The 23,098-nt window shown below is 42.7% G+C and overlaps 1 protein-coding gene across 3 annotated transcripts; it reads left to right on the top strand.

Annotated features, from left to right (window-relative positions):
- The first annotated feature begins 1,965 nt into the window (after positions 1–1,965).
- peli3 (pellino E3 ubiquitin protein ligase family member 3) lies at positions 1,966–22,650 on the top strand. 3 transcript variants are annotated; one of them, XM_054753997.1, is made up of 7 exons: positions 1,967–2,165; positions 15,360–15,557; positions 16,298–16,427; positions 16,548–16,649; positions 16,729–16,953; positions 19,825–20,013; positions 21,921–22,649. In XM_054753997.1, the coding sequence occupies exons 2-7, from the start codon at positions 15,385–15,387 to the stop codon at positions 22,518–22,520; spliced, it is 1,419 nt and encodes a 472-aa protein (XP_054609972.1). In that variant the 5' UTR covers positions 1,967–2,165; positions 15,360–15,384; the 3' UTR covers positions 22,521–22,649. The 3 variants fall into 3 exon arrangements, with proteins under 3 accessions (XP_054609974.1, XP_054609972.1, XP_054609973.1); XM_054753998.1 differs by lacking the exon at positions 1,967–2,165 and adding an exon at positions 13,357–13,507 and having other exon boundaries at positions 21,921–22,650; XM_054753999.1 differs by lacking the exon at positions 16,548–16,649 and having other exon boundaries at positions 1,966–2,165; positions 21,921–22,650.
- Positions 22,651–23,098: the final 448 nt, after the last annotated feature.

The raw sequence follows: 23,098 nt of genomic DNA, 5'->3' as shown, positions 1-23,098 counted from the left end.
CACGATTAACCTGCTGATGTCATCTTGTCGTCACGACCTCTGGTGCACTGTGAAGTCAACCTAGAGACGAGTTACTGCACAACGACAAATTCAAATGACTGATTGACTTAAATGTGAATGCAAAAGTGAAACACTCAACAAATCAGTACAAAAGCAAATTAAATGTGCACTATAACGTGTAGTGTTAATACATTAGAGCATAGCAAAATGTGCATCGGGTGCTAGCCATGATCGTAGTTACTTTGCACCAAAAATTGTGCCATTGGAAAAGTTGGAAAAGTTAGGAAAATTCCAAGATAGAGATGTGGTGACTTTATTTCATGTGGCCCAGAATTCTTGGTGGCGTCCCTGTTCCCAGCCACTGTGTGGAGTGAGCACATTCCACTGGCAATTCCTGGGTTTCAACTACGTGACTTAGAGGCCGATGGGGGGGGACAAGCATAAGATACGGCCACATACACACTCAATATGTTTGTGCAATATTTTGAAGATTAAAGCGAATAACAGTGCATGTCATTGAAATTATTTGCTGTGAGTGTACATAGTGTGATGCATGAAGACATAAAATAGTTGAAAACAAGCCGATCGAAAAGCATTCTTTTTGCATTCTTACACCAAGTCCAGCTGCATGAATATATTCTTGAAACACGTCCTTCATCGTTTCACTCCACTGTTTTGCAAAGTGTGAGCTTCGTGGCCAATTTCTGCGCTGTAAGCCGCAAGGTGGCCTAATGGTTAGCATGTTGGCCACACAGTCAGGACATCTGGAAGATCTGGGTTCAAACCTCCGATGGGCATCTGTGTGTGGAGTTTGCATGTTCTTTCCGTGTGTATGTGTGTTTTCTCTGGGTACTCCGGCGTCCTCCCACATTGCAAAAACATGCATGTTAGGTTAAGTGCGAATGGTTGTTTGTCTATATGTGCCCTGGTAACCAGTCCAAGTTGTACAGCGCCTCTGTCGCAAAGTCAGCCGGGATCGTCAGCATACCGCAAGACACTAGTGAGGATATGCGGCATAGTGGATGGATTTCCAGGCTGCTAGAAGCTAGCAAGCAAGCCACATTCCCAAGCCAAGCCCTCCTTGGAGCATCGCTGGACATGCTCCCAAGTAGCTACATTACACGTTTTTGAGTTCTAACAATGTTTTAACTTTGATTTTAATATAAATTGTGCTTCTTGTTGCTCTCTGTAAACTTGAGTGTGTTTACTCGGTTCCACTCAACGAGAGTGGAGAGAATGATCATGCTTGAAAACCCGCCAATGTGCTTGAATTACAACAATTCTGCAAAAATGAGCGGGCCAACATTCCTCCACAGCGCTGTATGAGAGTCATTGCAAGTTACTTCAAACGCTTGATTGCAGTTGTTGCTTCTAAGGGTGGCCCAACCAGTTGTTAGGTTTAGGGGGCAATCACTTTTTCACACAGGGCCATGTAGGTTTGGATTTTTTTCTCCCTTAATAATAAAAAAGTTTGATTGAAAAACTGTTCATTTGTGTTGTCATTGACTAATATAAATATTTTTTTTATTATCTCAATCATTTAAGTGTGACAAACCTGAAAAAAAAAGAAATCAGGGAGGGGCAAACACTTTTTCACACCACTGTGTGTGTGTGTGTATGCCAATAGGGCCCCAACAGACACTTGAATCGCCTTTATCAATGCCAGCAACGTTTAGTGACTGGCAGAACAATCCAAAGCTCTTCCACTAGATAGCAGGAGGTACAAAATAAATAAAAAAAAACCTTTTACCTAAATTGCCATTCATACAATGTTTTTGTTTGGTGGTGTGCCATGAGATTTTGTGTGACTTGGCTCAATAAAGGTTGGAAAACACTGCATTAAAGGAGTGCTTGAACCGGTTTTGGAAGCACAGATTTCCCAGGCTACATGAAGGCAGCAGCACTTACCTTGACTGAGGAGGCTGGAGAGAGAGAGAGAGAGAGAGAGACAGAGAGAAAGAGAGATGAGCGAAAGCGAGCATCACTACACTGCCTCCTCATCCTCACTCTGGACCTTCGATTTTAACCTTCCCTAGGCGGGACTGACGTGGACTGTCAGGATCCTCCCACCCACCAAAATACACGCACGGATCCACAGTGACACACGCACGCCAAAGGAGGAATTACACAGCGGTTTCCGAGCTCCGTTGGCAAAACATCAGCGGGTAGGCGCTTGTTTATGTGCTCATCAGCTGTGTGCCTCCATGAAAGCAAATGGCAGCAGATCTCTAATCTGCTTGATACCATCTTTTGTCATGGGAGTGGGGCGAAGGTGGGGTGGGGGGCGATTAATGTCCCATTTGTGCTTTGTTACAATTGGGTTGTCTTCCTCAGAGACGCTTAGCATCCCTCTGTCTTCAGGATTGTTGTTGAGGAGGGTGTGTGTGATGGTGATGATGATGTTTCCTGGTAATGGCATCCCCCGGGTACAAATCCAGCTGTACGAAGGACAACATAAGCACTTGATGTTTGATGCCAAACGTTCCTTTACGGTCTGTAGGTAGTCTCACAATATCATCATGCATGGCCCTGCAATCCACTGCAATCTGCCCTGACTGAGCAGTCATAATAAAGACTCCGTAAAGGGGGGGAGGGAGGAAGAGGACATGTTCAATTCATTCTGGAGTCAGCAGCAAACGTTCCGTGGAATAATAGAGTGAAAATGTCTCAGTTATTGTTAGTCATGATCCAGAAACATTTGTACACTGTGCTGAGTAATGACTCATGTTGGCCTGCTGACGAGCATACTGGATGTTGTCAGCCATACTGCGCCGTGTACTGTATGTACTGTACTTGTATGTACTTGCAAAGAAGTGAACAGTCCACAATCCTTTTGTTACTTTTATTGTAACAGAGACAGCATGTACAAAGTACCATTAAATAATTGTTATCATTTCATTTGTATTTGATTGAGAAATAAGTAGTAAATAGTGATTGTGGCTTAGTGTTTGGTGGACAAACCCTTGTTGGCAAGTACACAAGTCAGACATTTCTTGTAGTTGGTCACCAGGGTTGCACACATCGCAGGAGGGATTTTGGTCAGAGAAACAACTCCAAAGCAGAGTGTTTCCACCTCCATGTTTGACAGTAGGGATGGTGTTGTTGGGCTCATATTCACCATTTCTCCACCTCCAGACAAGTCCAGTCGACTTGATGTCAAAGAGCTCAATTTTGGTCGCATCACATTCTTCCCCAAGCCTTGTGTGCATTTGTGAGTTATTGCACCAATAGTGGTCTCCTTCTCACCAACTTGTCGTCCATTCCAGTCTTGCGCAGGCCGACAATCTAGTCCCTGACATTCTTTGACAGCTCTTTGGTCTTGCCCATGCTGTTGAGGAGGTTTGAATGGAAGAGACTTTCTGTGGGGGTCAGAATGCTTGTTGGTTGGGGTCAAATACTTATTTCCCTCAATCAAATACAATAAATAATAAAAATAAATAAATCTAACATAAAAGTTAATGTGCTTTTCATTTCTTTGTAAGTGGGTAAACTTATAAAATCAGTCAAATACTTATTTTCCCCAATGTATGTGATTTAGAACAGTGGTTCTCGACCGGTTTGGTTGTGGGACAAGTGGTGACAAGTGGTGACCAAAATTGTGGGAATTTTTCAACTCAGATGTCTCATATATCTTCCCGTTTAAGGTACTGTTTTCAACACAGCGTGAGCTGCAACACTGGGATGCTGTCCCTCTATCCTTTCTCTCCCACTCAAGCTTGACAGTTGCCCAGAAACACAGCATGCACCTTGTGGCGGCGTAGCAAGCAAATAGCACAGAAAAGAACGTGAGGTGCATTCACAGACATTGGGTCATTACATTATTTTAGAAATTTGTTCCCAGGCAAAGACCCACGACCCACTGAAAATGGCTCCGCGACCCACTTTTGGGTCCCGACCCACCAGTTGAGAACCACTGATTTAGAACGCCTCTTTTGACAGAAATACAAAACTCTGTGGATGGGCAGACCTCCACCAAGGCCCAGCAAAGCCGGTTTGGATCAAATTGTGCACCCGAGCCTGGATGTTGTCGTTACGATTGAGGCAATATTCACTCAAAAGTCTTTAGACTCCAGCCAACTAATACATGTCAATCTGGGGTAGCCGTGGCAACAGCAGAGACACTACTCTCCTTATAACAATTGAGAGTAGCATGCAGGTGTTATTTTAAGGTTGAATGACTGCATACTGAGAGGTGTTCGCATGGGTCCGTCCGTATAGTCGCCAACTTTTGGGCCACTTGATCAGATGCTGGGATGATACGTGAACTGTTGTTGTAGATAAATCTTTGACTGCTTTCTATCCAGTGACGGGGCGGACCTAAGGAACGCTGACTCATGTGTGGCGATCACGGTGATCTATGAGGTCGCACAACTTATTGCAGAGGTGTCAAACTCAATCGCACGGAGGAAGGGGGGGCTAAAACTCAAAGCCTACTATAGGCTGTGGGCCAAACTGGACATTACAGCCAACTCCACCCCCAAACTTTCAACACTTGTATATATCTGCATATAGACAGAATTAAAAATTAAGTTCTTTTAGCCAACATAACTGGTGAATAAAGCACACTCATATGCATCATCAGTGCACGAACACAGATGCTCGTTTGAAGTTGCTAACATGACAGGACATGCCCCAATAATCCAGGCTGAAAAAACAGTAGTTAGCGTGGTCTGATTTTGAGAAAACGTCTCATTATCACTGACGATTCAATAAGTACTGTAAGCAGCCTACACACCTCTTATGTCCATGCAGTGATTCTGCTCACAACCGGGATTGGAACATACCAATATAATTCATCCCTGTAGTTGCGTTTTCAGGTTAGGATAAAATGCGCATGGCGGCTGGTGAATGTGTCTTCATGTGGACATACATTTTTTAAAAAAACTTAACTCGTGCGGATGGACAATTTTTTTACATTGGAGTGGGGGAAATGCGCATTTTTTTGTGGCCGTTCATTCCTGCTTGAAATTTCTACTTTCCGATAGCGTGCGGATAAACGACTATGGTTGTTTTGGCGTTGTTGATCGACCACCTCTTTGTCATTCTCTCAGTGTCTTGGGGCAAAAGCTACAGTATTTTATATCAACACTAAAACATCACAAACTGCGAGATGTGTAACCCAGACGAGTTGGCATCTGTGGAATGGGCGGATTACGCGTTTCCCAGCATGCTTTGCCGTCGTTAAAATGATCACTTTTGACTGTCTTATGTCTCTTTAAGGTGTTATTTTGTACAGACAGGGTGGAATAGTGAAAATGCTCCTGTTTTTAGTCGTGTAAAGTTAAATTATTTTGACATTTGGTCTGAACCTGGCAACTTTATTAAGAATGGTTATGAATTTCGTGCTATATACAATATTGTTTACACTTTTAAAATTATAATGCCAGGCGAGTAGTTTCTATCAGAGGAATGGCTTACTTACACAGATCGCTGTCAGCACTTTGTTTGATAAGGTCTGCGAAGCGGGCCAACTCAATGCTATTTTCCAAACAGCTCGCCGGGCCGGATGAATTTGCAGGGCGGGCCAGATTTGGCTCCCGGGCCTGAGTTTGACACATACGGCTTATTTGTACATCGCCTCGCAACGAACACCAACAACCAAATAATTGTCGAGTCATCATCTGTCCCGACTGTGCAGCAACAGGTGTTTCATGAATCATGATAACACTTTCAGTCTCATTGTACCTGCCTTTTTTTTTCTTTTTTTTTTTACCATTTCATATGTGCTTCCCGCATTAAAGACCATTCAAAATAATTAGGATGCAGGGGATACTTTGATACACTTTGTCCATTAAAAATGCTAAAATAAAACCAATCCAACATAGGTAAATATACGGTAAGCTAAGAAAATTTGGCATCTTTTGTCTTATAGGCAAATGAATGTAATATCTAATAATGTATTGCATTGATGATTCAATAACATTTCTAAATATGCTGAGGGCTGAGGCTACACACAGGAAAACGTCTGTGAAAATGATTCTGCATACAAAGTGTGTTTAAAATGACTAATGTAGGGTGAACCCAGCAGATGTACAGTATTAGCCTCCTAATATTATGTGTACTGTAGATAAACAAGGTTCACATTTTGCGTTTTTAGAAGAGACTAACTTTGCATCTGCGTCTTCTTCCTTTCTTCTAACTCGAGGCTGATGATACATTAATTCACCAAAGTACATGGGGGTCACATCATGTTTGCCTATACCACCATGCGTTTCTCCCTGGATTCCAAAAAGAGTCCAAATGAAGCAACACCTAAATGAAGTCAAAGCACAGTCGGAGAGAAGTGAGCATCAAGGGGGGGAGGGTAAGACAAGTGTTCATAATGTCGTGGAGGATTTGCACAGCATAACGTGTTACATAATGTCAAGAGCGCGCACACACATGCTTTCAAACGTGAAGCAAGATGTGTGTGACTCACTGACTTAATGACAACAAATATAAAAATCTAGTTTAAAAACAGGTTGAACAATTTGTCGCAGAGTTGCTTTGTCACGCTCACCATCAGTTTCTTTCTCGTCCTTTGCGTCTCTCCATCTTTCTCCCACACAATCACCCTTCCCCGCTCGTGGGCGGGCAGAGAGCAGGAGCACATGCACGCCAAGAAAGGAGAACTTCCGGCGTCCAAGAAAATCACGGTGTGGGATGAAAGCCAAACTCTATCTTTTCTATAATTTAAAAAAAACAATGGGAGTTTCTCAACATCGATTTTGCTCGCACAGAATTCTGTAAAAATGACTCATTGCATGATGACCTTTGACCCAGTTGCTGCGTCAGGTATAATTTGACCCAGAAGCACCCACAGTCATTTGTGCTTAAAGGAAAATGATGGGGGATATAATGTACCACAGAAGACATTGTTGACGGTGTTTTTTCTAAAATACAGTTGTCCCTACTGTAACTGCAACACTCCCTCATTCTATCGCGGTTCTTCAAAAATGTCTGTAATTAATAAATAAAGGATCACTGTTTCGTGGTTGACTATGGCCTATTATTAGTCAAAAATATTGAAAGACAAGTTATACAGTATATATCCTTGTCAATAGTCCGTAATGTTATATTGATGAGACATGACATTATATTATATTACCTTCACACCGCATGTAGTCAGCCATGGCATGTCTGACATGATATAGTTAAAAAAAATCTCCTCCCATTTCGTGTGGAAGTGGTCAGTTTATGACTTCTTACTTTGTCTTTCTTCCCCAATCTATTTGAAACGCTTTCTTAAGTTTAGAATAACTAAATTGGAGAGGCTAACTAGTTAGCTCAGTAGCTTGCTAAAATATAGCAACGGCCGTCTCTTATGTCCATGCAGTGATTCCATAGCCTGTGTGCAATGTGTTGTAAACAAAGAATAATAGGAGTGTAATGGTGACTGTAGGGGTGTCATTTCATGTCTACAGGGCTCTAATAATGTTAAAAACCGTATTTAGAAAGTCATAAACAGGTTTTCTGTGCTCTAACTACGAAAATATTCCGTTTACTAATAATGTTACAGTGGGCATTCGTGGTAAATGTACAGTGGATCCCCGCACATTTGTGGTTCAGCATTCACGGCCCTGCAAATTTGCAGACTTTTGGTCCAATTTTATTTTATTTATTTTTTTAAATAGGCCGTTTTTTAAAAACACATCTCATTCACTCATGGTCATAATTTATAAATACCTGACAATACAAGTGAAATGTACAGCATACATTGAAATTTTCCAATGTTTCTGCCTTTATGCTTCACTGATCGTTATTTTTTTGTCAAGCATTGAGATTTCGCACTTTGTTCAGCGGTCCTTGAACGCACCATAGTTGCTGTGAGATGCGAAGGTGAAACGTATGTAATAACAAGCTGGCCTCAAACTTTCAGCGAGGGGAACACAAGTTAATATATGATCGTAAGTCGTTACTGGAATTACAACCGGCAAGCAGTGAGGATTATGGAGGCGGTCCCATAACAGACGTAAGCGTGGTTGTCCTGCAAGCCTGTGACTCCAATTCATCTGTTTTATCGATCATCATTTATTCAATCTAATCTAATAATTCCGGTGCTCACTTTTATTGCAAATGTTGACCCGAAATCGGAGGAGAACGTCACTGTCAAACTAGTCGGAGGCTTTGGAGGGGTAGGAGTGAGCCGGACATTTTTAGGGGCCTATCTAGTACTTGCAGATTTTCGCCACTCGCTGGCAGGCTCGGAATGTAACCCCCGCGAAAAGCAGGGATCTACTGTATTGTACTTCACACCTTTTGTGCTTAGTGTCACAAATGTATTGAATTGAACAAAAAACATAATACAGTAGACGCCCCTACAACGTAAATAATCCGTTCCGAGAACCTTTATGTTACAGGGTTTTTATGTTATACGAAGCGTAAAATACATGTAAATAGCCTAATCCGTTCCAAGATCTTCCCAAACTCACCCCTTTGGCCCTTCAAAATATTCAAAGTCCACCAAATATGGTGGGAAAATATAAGAAAACGTTAGCATAAACATAGTAGAGTAACATTCCAATATAAAATAAGGTAATAAATAAGATTACTGTAAATGAATAAAACTGAAAAACAAAAACAATCCTACCGTTCACGAGATGTCTTGATCAGGAGCGCAAGTGGAGGCAGGAAGGAGGAGGAGGACTAGCCTGAGTCGAAACGCGACTCAAAGAGTCTAAGTGTCAGCTGGTCTCACAGACAAACGCACACGCACTACACGATAATGCTGTGTGCAAAATTTTAATTTGTAACTTAACTTAATTGTTTACGTTAGTTTAAGGGCGACTACGATGAGGAAAGGAAGTTGAAGGGACAATCAGCCAATGAGATGAGCGCGTAGGCCGTGCCCCGATAATCAGCCAATGAGATGAGAGCGGAGGCGGTGCCCCGATAATCAGCCAATGAGAGCGTGAAGCGTCAGAAGGCGTCACCAAGCGCTAAACAAATGGAATTTCTGAACTTGCACCGACTCGACGCTGTACGTTATATGGAATTTCTTCCGTAATACGATGCAAAAACTTTACATAAATTCTTTACGTTCAGTGGAATTTACGTAAAAGGAGGTTTACGTTATGCGAGGTACTACTGTACCTTGGTTTTCCAATGCCAGTTTTTGTATGATTCCGTTTTTGGCAAAAACTTTGCCTCGGTTCTCAAAAAACTGTCGTATTTTACCCTTCAGCACATTAAATCTTGTGTTATTAATAAAGCTGTGGACAGATTAATCCCAGCATTGCTTGTTTACGCAATCATCTTGGGTCACACGCCCAACACCAAATCTCGCGAGACCGAGTTGACACAATACTACGGTATCCTGCAAGGCTCATTCATTTGGCAAACTCAAATGAGAATGTTAGACAAACTAGTCCGTTTGCCGCATCAACAAGTTCCATCCTGGCAAAAAAAAGAAGGAAGGTAATGTGAAGGGGTAAGGGTGTTAACAAAACAGACATTGAAAAGTTGTTGTCGGTGTGGACCCCCCCGCAGGCACAGTGTGATGGCGCAGCCACACAGACGCTCCACTTCGACTCGGGTCGAAAGTGCAGACTTCACACTGCATTTGAGTCTTTTAATGAAAACGATCAAGTAAAACCAGACTTGCTTTCCATGCAAAAAGCGAAAGTAAACAGGCAATGAAACCTGACACCACCTTTCTATTGGCGCAAAAAAGCTCATCAATCAATCAAGCAAAGGAGGGAATCTTACCCTGGACTCCAAAGGGGCAATATGAGAGCATGAAGGAATATGACAGCCTCTCTTGGCTCACACATGCTTTAAAAGCTACAGAACTACTGTTATGACATAATAATAATAAACCATAGTAATCATTTTCTGGAAGATGAGGTTAAAAATAACATCAACACCTGAGCTGTGAGCTTACGTTGCAGTATTTAAACGTCATAGAATTTGATGCATCCTAGCGTTCATGTTGTGCGTGTTATTTCAACTGCAGCCCTTGCAGCCAGCGTATTGTGCCTTTATCTGTTTGGCTCCATTATTCTGTCCTCTTCCTTTGTCTTCTTTCTTTTGTCACCCCCTCCCCTCTCTGCCTCCACCCACAGGATGTGACTGTGGCTTGATTAGAAAAAGCGTGGCAATCCATCACCCTGCCAGTGTGTGGTGCTTTTACGCATGCGCTCACACACACACATACACACACACACACACAGAAGTAACCCCTCCAACCACCTTCACCACAGTCGTCCTGTTCCTCACTCCTCTCCTCGCTTCATGACCTCCTACAGCGACATGCAAGCTTCTGTGATTTGTTTTTTTTCTCCGGGGAGACGAGCATCACATCTCTGTGCCCTCCCTCCTCCATTGTCACCCCAACCCTTGCTAGGCTCGTGGAGAAGCCTAAATGACACCATATCAGCTGTCCTTCTTTTGCTTCCGCTCATCCCGCCTCCCAAGGGTCCACTTTGGCAGAGCGTCTGCCGCCGCTCAATATCCAGCAAGGCTAATGAAATGTCCACCGACTGCTTGTTGCAAGCTCAGGTCATCCGTCATGTGACGATGAGCTGCTGTTTTCCTCTTCATCATTATCATCATCATACAATCCAGTCACACCTGAAGCTGCTTCTAGATGTGGCCTATACCGTTTACATTAAAAGGTCCCATATTATAGTATTTTTCAGTGTCAGACGTCCCACAATATGTATTGGAAGCGTGTTGTCCAAAATCTAGCCTTGATGCTAGAAGTTCGACCGTTTAAAAGTGCTTTTCATGAGCCAAATGGGAACATAGCATTTTGTAAAAAGTGGGACAGGAGCACAAAAACATTAGCGCAGCTACGTGAGCTACAGCGCTAACAATACAATTGCATTTTGCGAGCAACATCATGCTACGTTAGCCTATTAACTGAAGAAAAACAACCTCATATTTACCCACTTCCGTGACTGACCGACTGACGTGCACTTTGTTTTAAGAAGTGTAGCAAAGCCTGCTTTACGACATCGTAGACATTGTTCTCCGCAAAAGGTTGAATCGAGGCAACTGGACGCTTCTTGTTGGTTGAAGATGTTTCACCTTTAATCCAAAAGGCTTCTTCAGTTCTCCATTTTAGGTTTGGTGTTCCCCTACCGGTGTTCCCCTACCTACACAGACATACGTAGAAATTGTCGTTACATAAGCCGCTTAACTTGCATCACAAAAGCTGTCATGTGAATCCTCAACGTGCGTAACAACTCTTCAATTCAGCAAGCTTCAAAGATATTAAACTTTGCTAGCTTGTACACAGCTGGAACCTCGAATGTCAAATACTGCTGAGGTCGTACAATTTGGAATTCAGCCGATGTGTTTGGAAATATACGCTTCTAAAGTCTATCGTAACTTCAGATCCCCATCACGAATGAACCATGAGGCAGCATGAACCATGATGTAGACACTATGCTTTCTTTACACTGTTCTCTTTACTTGTCTTGCTGCTGTAACAAGTAAATTTCCCCGCTGTGGGATAAATAAAGTACATACAATACAATACAATACAAGACAAACATTAGCAAAACTAGCATAGCTATGTGCTAACATTTTAACAGCAGCATCATGCTAGGTTAGCCTGCTCACTGGAGAAAAACTAAATGGTCAAACTTACAGCTCCCACGTCTACAGCAGACTGATGGATAGTTTTATTTTAAGATGTGTAGAGAAGCCTGCTTTTTAAATAAAATTTAAGTGGTGTCCATTAGGGTTGTCTTCGACTTTGTTGACTTCGGATTTTCATAGTCAAATCTGATTCGTTAGATTTTGTCCATAGTCGACCAAGAGTCGAATATAGTTTGTTTTGTTTTTTTAAGAGCACCGTTAATGGTGGTCCCTACACAGAAACAGATCCCACCATCTATTTTCAGATCTTGCGACATAAACATGGTAGGTGTACAACAACAGCACATTTATGTACTTAGTGACACAGAAAGCAGAAAGCATTTCACGTAGACAACACAGTCCTCTGCTTTCGGTCTTGCCTGTTGTTCCATCAGACCGAAGTGTGTGGCGGTCGGCTAGCGGTACGCCGCTGTTTAGTCATGCGAATTTCTCTTGGAAATGAATCAAGTATCTATCTATCTATCTATCTGCCTAGGTGAAAATTCTGACTTTGCGGTCCAAAAGTCTCTCGCTGAGGGCAATGTGGAGTCGTAACTCGTCCATTTTATTCACTAATGACCACACATTCGAGAGGAAAATGCTTAGTAAGGAGAATCTGTGCGGTGTTAGCTTCGGCTTAGCTCGTTTTCCTCCGTGCCTTCCTCGCCTTTGTTTACATTGTTGACGTCACTTGCGAGCACTTCCGCCCCAGCTGGGTGGTGTGTGTACACCCCGGTACTGATCACATGACATTTTCAGAAGATTCGACTACGAGATTCATAGTCGAATCCGACTCCTCCGAATGGAATCGTCGAATAGTCCACTATTCTAAGGCACCCTTAGCGTCCATATACATTGAGCAGCTCATCTAGCGGGTCAGCGGTGCTATCATGTCCACGTGGAAGGAGGTTTTTCCGTCATGACGTCATGAAAAGCCACAATTTCAAAAGTGAGCATGTCAGGACCTCTTCTCTCAAACATGGAGTGAAGGAGACGATAGATTTTTTTTCATGTTTAGTGCTCATTAATAGGCTCTAGGGAGCATTAAAGCCACTCCTTTTAATAAAAGGGGAATTTAAGAGTATTCCTTACTATAGCTTAAGGCCACTGTGGTAAAGACCTGAAAGGGATGCTGTCCTCCTTACTGGGATGTACTGTTGCTTTAAAGCTGCAAACTTTCCAGCCTCACCACACTCACCTTCCCATGATGATTATCTAATGCGCTTGCAGGGAGGATGAAGCTTATCTGGCTCTGTCATGCTTTCGTTCCACAGAGTGTAGGCGGTCTCGCCCACTTTTCTGATTAATAATAGGTTTGAACCTGCATGCGTAATGGCCACTCGTCGGGACTTGTGTAAACAGAGTGTCGAAATATCCACGGTGATCCAGGCTGTACAAAATTCAGAACTGAATTGAGAATGACCTCTAAATTCAAGTTCAATTCTTGAATTTGAATTGCGGTTGCAAACAGAAAGCGGAATTGCAATTTAAATTCGAATTGCAGGAAGGAGAATTTAAATTCCATGAAACTCAAAGAAATTATGGTGTATGTAACAATGAAGATTTACAGCAGGGGTCCAGTACCGGTCCTTGGGCACCGAACTGGGCTGAGGATACCTTTCAGGCACAATGATGGAAAAAAAAATACACACACACAAAAAAAAAATTGTAAATAACTAAATACAATTTGAAGTAAATGCATATCAAATTTGGAAATATGGGCCATTATTTTATTCAAAAAATAATATAGTTTGAAATTTTTGCATGTTTACGTTGTTCATTGCGAGTGTCCCACTTGGTTTGACAGTCCTTGAACACACCATTGTACGTGCGCTAACCTTCTCCCACTCTGCACAGATTGTCAACTATACTGTATTTTTATCGGGGTTTTTTCACTTCAAATTTGCTCCCAAATGCTGATACTCTGTGGGAATGCATAAAGGTAAAGTTTAATGACGTTATTGAGTGCTAATGTGTATGTTTGTTCTGTGCACAGCTTCAAGTTAATTCATGCTAGCACACTGCCTGTTAGCACACACGTCGAGCAGCGGCGCTGTAATCTTCTCACTGAAAAACAAACTCCAAGCTTATACAGTAGTGGTGGATGGTGGGTCTGTATTCACTTTGTGCTTTTAATTTGATGTTGTTCTTGTCTTAGTTTTACACAATACATACTAAATGAGATCAATTACATCGCTATACGACCCCCACCACCACCCCGCCGGTCCGCGGAGATTTGTGGGAACACGAGGGTCCAAAAAGGTTGTGCACCACTGCTTTACAGTATATATTATATATACAGTACATATATACAGTATATATATAATTCTATACAAATATGATGGTATGGACTTTATATGCACAATACTTTGTTATAGTAGATAGTGAAGTATAGTAATTGTTTTTTAATCACAAATTAACATTGAAAACCTACTCAGATAAAACAGATTTATTATTGTTGTTGATTGTGTTGAACAGGAGGATAGAACAGCACTTCATCTCCCAGAATACCGCGCTACAAAACTACAAATGAGCATAATGCTCACGGAGGTGTTGATTGAATATCATGACAGTTACAGAAGAAGGCTAACGTCCGAACCGGCTGTTTTGTACATTTCATAATTAATAGCGGTTAACGTCTTTTTATGCATGTATGACAATTAAGTATGTTAAATAATGACGATAAACCTTTGTCAGTTGTCCTAAAGGTTGTTTTTTGTTTTTCATATGAACAGTATTTAACTTTTTTTTACACTTGCATGACAATTAACGTCAGAAAATGACATGGCGGCTTTGTCTATTGTCTTAAAAATTGTGTAAAAAATTCAAATTGGCTCTTGTATTGTGTTTACTTTTTAATATTAAAAGTGGTTAACTTATTTTTACACTGCTATGACAATTAAGTATGATTAAAAACATAACTGGAAGCTTTTGTCAATTTTTTAAAGTTTTCATATTAACAATATTTAATTCAGAGGGGTCCGGGGTTCCATTTGCAGCACATTTTTATTGGCCCGCGGCACACTATATAAATAAAATAATAATCATAATGGGGAAAATAGAGCAAAAAGGCACAATGTAAATAGATGAACGTGAAATGCTGATGCTAATAGCTAATGACAACACAACGCTTTGTCAATTTACGTATAATATATATATTTTTTAGCCTTTCTACAAAAAGTAAAAATATATATATAAATATCAAAGTTGACCCCCCACATCCTTGGGTTTTTCATTACGCAGCCCTCGCGGACACTCCTGATTTAATTTATTTACACACAATTAAGGAGGAGTGTCACAAGATCTCGTGAGATTAAAACTTGGCAGGATTTCTCATTCAGAAAGAAGATTGTTATCCAAGTCTTTAAAATGGCTGTGCAAACATTTGGAGTACACTCATGAAATAAATTGATGAGAATTGTAAATAATTGAAGGCCAAAGCTGGTTTATACTTCGATTTCTCATAAACTGCTAAACTTTCCAACATGAAGGAGTATGCTTCATGTTAGTGTCATTTGGAAGAAAAATGTATGTCAGAAGTATTCTCACTGATACATGATGAGAATTTCTCGGAATTGCATTGAATTCCACTTCCTGTAATTCAAATTCTAATTGATTTGAATTGAATTCTGAATTTTGCACAGGCCTGCTGTGAGCCCACTCTTTTGAGCACGTTCTGCTCCAGAATAATAATGCCTGTCATGGGACATGGATGTCATCAATGGTTTGATTGGATCTGGATTTTGCACGGCAGAACTGCATCTGACTGACAGACTAATCCTCCTTCCCAACAGCAAGCCCCAGTGGTGGCCAGTGGGCATGGTTTTGGAGGGCAGCTCCGAGGCGCTGTGTCCCCCCCCATCTCTGGAGCTGCGCCCATCGTGCAACAAGAGCCAGCCCTCGCCTCCTCTGGGCTCAAGCTCTCAGCTTCCAGACGGTGTCTTTCCTGAAGACAGGGAGCCCATCAAGTACGGCGAGCTCATCGTCTTAGGGTGAGACGCTTAAATCACTTTTTTTCCCCACATTTTTATGAGTCCACCGTGGACCAATAGGCTAATCAATCAGTGTGCAGTGAGTTGCAGACACACCATCATCTTGATTAGAGTCAAACTGAAAGGTCAGAGGGCCCTTGAAAGTCTTAAAGCTGCAAATGACTCCATTATTACGTTACTGACGTAGCAAACATGATTAGCCTACACTCCAGTGATGCAGTTAGCTTGTTGACCAAGCCCTCTTTCATGTCATTTAAATCAGGGACGTCCAATCTTTTTCCACCAAAAGTTAAGTATTGGGGGGGGCAATTTGATATTCTTTAGCTTTAGTTGACTTAATTACATGCTAAAACCAATGCAACCTAAGTCAAAATATGCGATGTAGTTACTGTACATATACAGGTGCGTCTCAATAAATGAGAAAATCACGCCAAAGGGTAAAATGAAAGCTTCTTACACGCAATGTTGTACGATAACCAGTGTGCAAGAACAGAGGCAAAATTCTGGCAAAAAAAAATGTCGACCAAAGCCGAATCATACAAAGTGGGGAGCTCGAAAGCCGAGGTTTGAATGTAGATGATATTATGTACACATGCACTGAGAGATGATGGTGTGAGATTATTATTTAAGTGTGGGATTGCCTGCAACACCCCTTTTTGTAGCATCCATCCAATCACGGAAGAACACCATCTATTTTCACTTTTTTGCATTTTGTGTTGCGTTATGTCATGCTTTTGAAGGCACAATGGCTCGCTGGCCAATGGTGACAAAGGTCGCAGAAGGAGTCGCCTGGCCCTCTACAAGAGAACAAAAGCTAACGGGGTCAAACCCGATGTCATCCACAATGTCTCCACACCTCTCGTGTCCAAGGTGAGCTATGACAACTGCTGTATATACTGTGTGTGTGTGTGTGTGTGTGTGTGTGTGTGTGTGTGTGTGTGTGAGAGAGAGAGAGATATGTTGTCTTTATGTGGTTGTTCGTGTTGGCAGGCACTCAGCAACAAAAGCCAGCACAGCATCTCGTACACTCTGTCACGCAGCCACTCGGTCATTGTGGAGTACACACATGACACAAACACAGACATGTTTCAGGTAAGTGCATCATGGGACCTCATCAGGTGTGGCTGCGCATGCCATGACGTATGCTGTACATTTGTGCTGCTTCTGTCAGATCGGCCGCTCCACAGAGAGCATGATCGACTTCGTGGTGACGGACACGTCAGGCGGAGGCGGCGGTCAGAGCGGGGGCGCAGCCGGTGAGGGCGGCGGCGGAGGCCAGTCGGCGCAGAGCACCATCTCCCGTTACGCCTGCCGCATCATGTGCGAGCGGAGTGCCCCTTATACGGCCCGCATCTACGCCGCTGGCTTTGACTCTTCCAAGAACATCTTCCTGGGGGTGAGTGTTCATGCTTGCTGATGGCGTTTAAGCCTGGGAGCGGTCGCCACGGCAACCAGGCTGCCTACAGGGGCCGTTATGTCACTCTGTGGTGACATCGTAGTTGGGAAACATGATCACGACTTTGAGAGCCTCGAGGTGAGCATCGTGACGGCAGAAGATGCAGGTGTGCCAAATCAAGTCTGCTATATATGGGCATGCATGTCAGTGGTGTCCAAAGCGCGGCCAGGGGGTCATCTTCTGTCCCTGTGTTTTGTTTTGGCCCGCGGCACATTCTTAAAATGACAAAACCGAAAAAAAACAACCCAGCAATCAAGTCATCCCTCACTCCACCGCGGCTCGAACATCGCTCCCTCACTCTATTGCTGTTTTTCCTAAATTAATGAATAAATGCATGATCGCTGTTCCCCCTTCTTGTTTTTCCACATTGTAGCTCTACTTAAATCCTCCTTAAGATCCAAATGTGCAAAATGCAAATCCTAGCAATTTTTCAACTGGTCTTAAGATTTTGATCAGGAGTGTATTAGCCCAAATAAATTCATATTTAAGCAAATGTTACGTATTCTTGGCCTACAGTAAGCATTTTCAAGTATAAAAATGTTCTAAATGAACTAAAATACAAATACAGTTTTAAGGCAATACAAGATGTTTTTGAACTGTGGTCTACACTGGCCACTAGGTGTCACTAGCAACACGCACCAGACTTCATCACCAAACAGGCTTTTATTATTTTAGAACTATTTAATCGCACAACAGGCACAATAATTGCATGATAATAATAGTCATCATCATAACAACAAGGGCTACTGTTGTGGCCGTACTCCAGCTAAAACTCAACTCTGAATCCCCGACGTCACTTCCTGTCCCAACGTCGGAAGACATTTATTGAAAAACACACGAGCACAAGTCTTTATTTATTTGTCTATATTTGAGGGTTGTCAAGTGATTAAAAATTGCAATCAGATTAATCACAGTTTTCAAATTAATTAATCATGATTAGTCACCATTTGCAAATATATCTGAAGTATGCCCATTTTTACTGTATTTTATTGAAAGAAATATAAAAGACAGGACAGGATTATAATGTATTTGTAGGTATTAACAGCTCCAAATTAACTAAAAAAATTAAATTAAATCTAGCTAAAAGTGAGCAGACATGTCTGAAAATCTATTTACCTAACACCAGTTTCTTTAATAGTAGCGGAACATTTGAATCCCACTTTAACCGTGTTATTATGAGCAATGAGGGGTTGCATTCAAAGACAACACGTAACTTAAGCTGAATTCACATATTGTGAGGACTGGGATTTCCGAGCATACCTAAAAGCAGCTAATTATACTTCCGCATTAGGAGCTGCAAAGCGAGTGATAAGAAAATCCACATATTGTTTTTTCTGTCTTTCTGTTTATTTAGACATCATAAAAACGTCGTTGCGATGTTCAGAGTGTCCATGAATGCATCTCGCGGTAGTGGAGTGACAATGAGGAAGTGTCGTTCCGGACTAGAGACGTGTTTGTTTGGAGTATATGTTGTTGGAATTGCACTGCTGTTGATGTGTTCAGGTCAGAATAAAGTCAAAAAGGAGCGGCAGACTCTGTGGGGATCTACCGTGTGCCGCCGTCTGTCGTCATAACAGAGAGGCGTGGCTTGTCATGATGTGTATGCACTAATTATGTAAAAAAAAAAAAATGAATGTACTATTTTTTTGACAGCCCTACTATAATTATGTCTTACATGGCTTATTTTGTCAGATTCTGTCTCCTATATTGTGTAATATGTGTGTACAGGTGACTACAGGGGTGTTATTTCATGTCTAGAGGGCTCTAATAATAGTAAAAATCACATTTAGGAAGTCATAAACAGGTTTTCTACGCTTTATTTTCCATTTATTCATATTGAATCCTACTTTGCGGAAATTCCATTTATTGCCGTTGGGTCTGACACCAGTTAACCACGATAAACAAGGGACAACTCGAATGGCAAAAATAAATAATGAAGAATGCTGATCCTAATGACACCAATAATAATCTGCTTTGTCACCTGGAAGAAGAATAAACTTGCAGAGTAAATTTGACTGATTGATACAGTACCAGTCCAGGGTGTACCCCGCCTCTCGCGACCCCCAAGTGAGGATTAGCAGTATAGAAGATGGATGGATGGATGATTGATACAGTATTTGACTCAATGCTGACCACATTTTTGATGTAGGAGTCATTCTGGAACGAGGGTTTCCGAAGTGTGGCCTGCAGCTCTTTTTTTTTTTTTTTTTTTAAATTGGACCATGGCACATTTTTAAAATGCAATGAAACAATAACACTCTAAAAAAAAACACAACAAAACAGCAGAACGGCCAGAAAATGCTGAAGTGTTGATGCTGTACAAATAATACCGTGAACGAAACAGGTTGTCGTCCCGTATAAGGCAAAGATGAGATGCAGGCTGACGTAAAATGGCCTTCGATTTTTTAGTATGCTGCCCTCGTCGGGAAAAAGTTTGGACACCCCATGCAGAACTAATAATAGACGGGATGACTTCATCTCATGCAAAATTCATTCATTCACCCATGGCAACAAAGACACACACACCACTGAGCCCTGCCATTTGTGTGCATCTCATTGTATACATTAGCTATCACCTCATCACCTAATGTGTCCACAAACTGCGAGCTAATAAGTCTAATAAGTCTTTTCCTCAGGAATGAGTTTATTCTTAGGCGTGGGTGAAGTCCTCAGCATTCGTCAGTACAGCGCAGGATTAAATATAGCAGCAGCAAACAGCAGTGTGGCACCCACCTACACCACCACCATCATCATCATCCCTCAGGGAGTGATTCCCTCTCACCTTTACTTGCGCCTCCTCTGTCGTCCCAGGAACGCGCCGCCAAGTGGAGGACGTCGGACGGCCTGATGGACGGCCTGACCACCAACGGCGTGCTGGTGATGCATCCGGCGGGCGAGTTCGTGTCCGAACCAGCTCCGGGCGTCTGGAGGGAGATCTCGGTGTGCGGCAACGTCTTCGCCCTGAGGGAGACGCGATCGGCTCAACAGAGGGGAAAGCTGGTGAGACATGCATGATTTAGCACAGGGGTGCCCATCCCGGTAATCGCAAGCTACCGGTCGATTGCATAGGATTTCAGTCAGCTGACATTAAGCTCCCCTCCTGATTGGTAAACTGTTCCGTTTGAAAAAGCACGTGCACCGCTGATATACATGTACAACGTACATGAAATCTCATTTCTATATGTACAGGAGGTGGTAGATCTTTGGGACTTGGTCATTTTAAAAGTCACTTGGAGGCTGAAAATGTTTGTAATGGTTAATTGATTCCACACCTAACCGCAATATTCATTTCTGTGATATAGGATGCGATGTTAATAAACGGAAATTTGTCATTGTTAGAGCATAGAAAACCTGTTTATGACTTTTTAAATACGGTTTCTAACATTATTAGAGCCCTGTAGACATGACTTAGCATGCCTTATAGTCCCCTTTATACTATTATTCATTGTTTACAACACATAGTGCAACCCTTATGCTGCAGGGAGTCGAGACAGCTAGCAAGCTAAAACAGTTAGCCTCACTCATTTACCACTTCCACACGGAACGGGAGGAGAACGTTTTCTCAGTCTATCATGTCGGGACATGCCACGGCTGACTTCATGCGGCGTTAAGGCGATGTAATGTAAGGTAATGCCTCATCAATGTTTTGTGTCATTACTACCGCCAGGTGACCAGAATACTGCATGTAACAGAACACGGGTTAAGTGAAGGCATTTCCGAAATTAATTTTGCCAGCATTTCATGAATTCAATGACAGTACATTTTTTTAGTAAAATACCTCCAAACTGAAAATTGATTTATCCATTTATAAACGATAAAAAGCGTTAACTGGCTGACTTGTAGGTTAACTTGTAAACTGTTGTATTTGGCCGGGCGCGTTTTTGGAGATGAATTTGCCATATTTCCTTTTTATGCTGCTGCCACATGTGTGCGCTTTGTTGATGACTAGGATGTATAATGTATGCATGGAAGTATGAAGTATGTGGACATGGTTGTAGGTCAAACTTTGAAGAAAATCTGAACTGTTTTTTACCATAAATTAAAGAAAAATAACTTGACCAAATATCAGCCATACACAAGTCTGTTAACACTATGACATTATCAACTCGAGTAAAAAGTGACAAAATACCAAATAAAATACTATATTCATCAACATGTCCATTACTAGATAACAGAGGACATGTCCTAGGTAACAGAACATATTATCTGGGGAGGACAAAAAAAGCTATTTTCCCACCAACAGGTCAAAACAGGAGCCACGCGGTGGCCACACACTCAGGAGATCTTGAAGATCTGGGTTCATGTCCACTTGGGCATCTCTGTGTGAAGTTTGCATGTTCTGCCCATGCGTGGGTTTTCTCCCGGTACTCCGTCTTCCTCCCACATTCCAAAGATAATTCCAAATTGTCCAAGTGAGTGTGAATGATATGATATGATATCTATATGTGCCCTGTGATTGGCTGGCGACCCTTCCTCTCACCCAAAAGTCAGCCGGGATAGGCTCCAGATTAAATTATAGATTTTAAGCCTGGACGTTAATCAGGAAGGGCATTTTGAGCACCATTGTTTCTTAAATGTTAATTTCTTACAATAGTTAATCATATAACAGAGAGTGAAGGGGAGTGAGTTCAGTAATATATGTAGTGTTAAAATGTTTTTTACATCGGGTATAATATGCTGACAAACAGAAATCGCCATTCAATTTTTCATGGTGACCTGCCTCCCCTGACCTCACATCACTGCTAAAGTGGTGGAGCAGTCCTAGTCTTATTTTACTCAGCACTCAGCAGCAGCTCATGAGTTTGTTTTTGTCATCTTGCTGCTGCTGGTCACCAGTTGAAGAGCTCAGTGAGAGTCAAAGAAGACTCGTATCACTAAGTTGTCCCCTCTCATCTTGTTCACTTAAGGTGGACAATGAGTCCAACACCCTCCAGGACGGCTCTCTGATTGACCTGTGCGGGGCAACGCTGCTGTGGCGGACCCCCGCTGGCCTGCGCTACACGCCCACCCTCAAACAGCTAGAGTCCCTCCGCCAGGAGCTGAACGCTGCCCGGCCCCAGTGCCCCGTGGGCTTCAACACCCTGGCCTTCCCGAGCCTGGCCCAGCGTGAGATCGTGGACAAGAAGCAACCGTGGGTCTACGTCAACTGTGGTCATGTGCATGGCTATCACAACTGGGGCTACCGTAAGGACAAGGCCCCTGCCGGCCCGGGCGGCACAGTCCCAGCCAGCACCGGGGAGAGAGAGTGCCCCATGTGCAGGCGAGTGGGCCCCTATGTGCCGCTGTGGCTGGGCTGTGAGGGGGGCTTGTATCTGGATGCGGGACCACCCACTCATGCCTTCTGTCCCTGTGGTCACGTGTGCTCTGAAAAGACAGTGATGGGATGGAGCCAGATCCCACTACCCCACGGGACCCACGCCTTCCACGCCGCCTGCCCCTTCTGTGGCACCTGGCTGACAGGCGAGCAGGGCCACATCAAACTTATCTTCCAGGGCCCCGTCGATTGAAGCCACACCTGGAAGTCACGCTGAAGGGAAAAAGTCGGACTCTCATGCAACAGCTGATGCCAAGGCTTCATGTGTAATTTAATGTGTATGGACACTTTGTAAATAAATGTGCTGACATGATTGGCTACTTTGTTCACTACAGGACATTTTCACGTAGGTTTAGCCTGCGCCACGTCTCTCATGCTAAAAATAACTCAAGGTCACCAGCAGCCTCATCACTAGGACAGAGAGGAAGGTGCAGAAGAACCACTTTGTCATCACATAATAGAACAGCTTCAATTCTATAAGTTGGATTGGATTCTAAATAAGAGTACGGTCCTACCTTGGCTCTGCACGTGCTGATGTAAAAGGATGCAAATCAAGGGGGTGGGGGGGAAGCCATGATGATCATAGGTAGCCAGTAGAAGACAGAGCAGATGAGATGTAATGGGAAATGTTTTGTGCTTATGTGATGACTAGGCAAGACAACACACCTTTTCAATTGTACCAATGATTCAAAAATGTGGACCAACAACAGTCTCTAAAGTAGGCGACGCAGCGTCGCCATGGTAACGAGCGATGCTCGCCAGTGACAACAC

Source organism: Dunckerocampus dactyliophorus, chromosome 15 (assembly GCF_027744805.1).
Source record: "Dunckerocampus dactyliophorus isolate RoL2022-P2 chromosome 15, RoL_Ddac_1.1, whole genome shotgun sequence".
NCBI classification, from domain to species: Eukaryota; Metazoa; Chordata; class Actinopteri; order Syngnathiformes; family Syngnathidae; genus Dunckerocampus; species Dunckerocampus dactyliophorus.
Note: the sequence above shows the minus strand (reverse complement) of the source record. Positions and strands in the feature narration are given on the sequence as shown.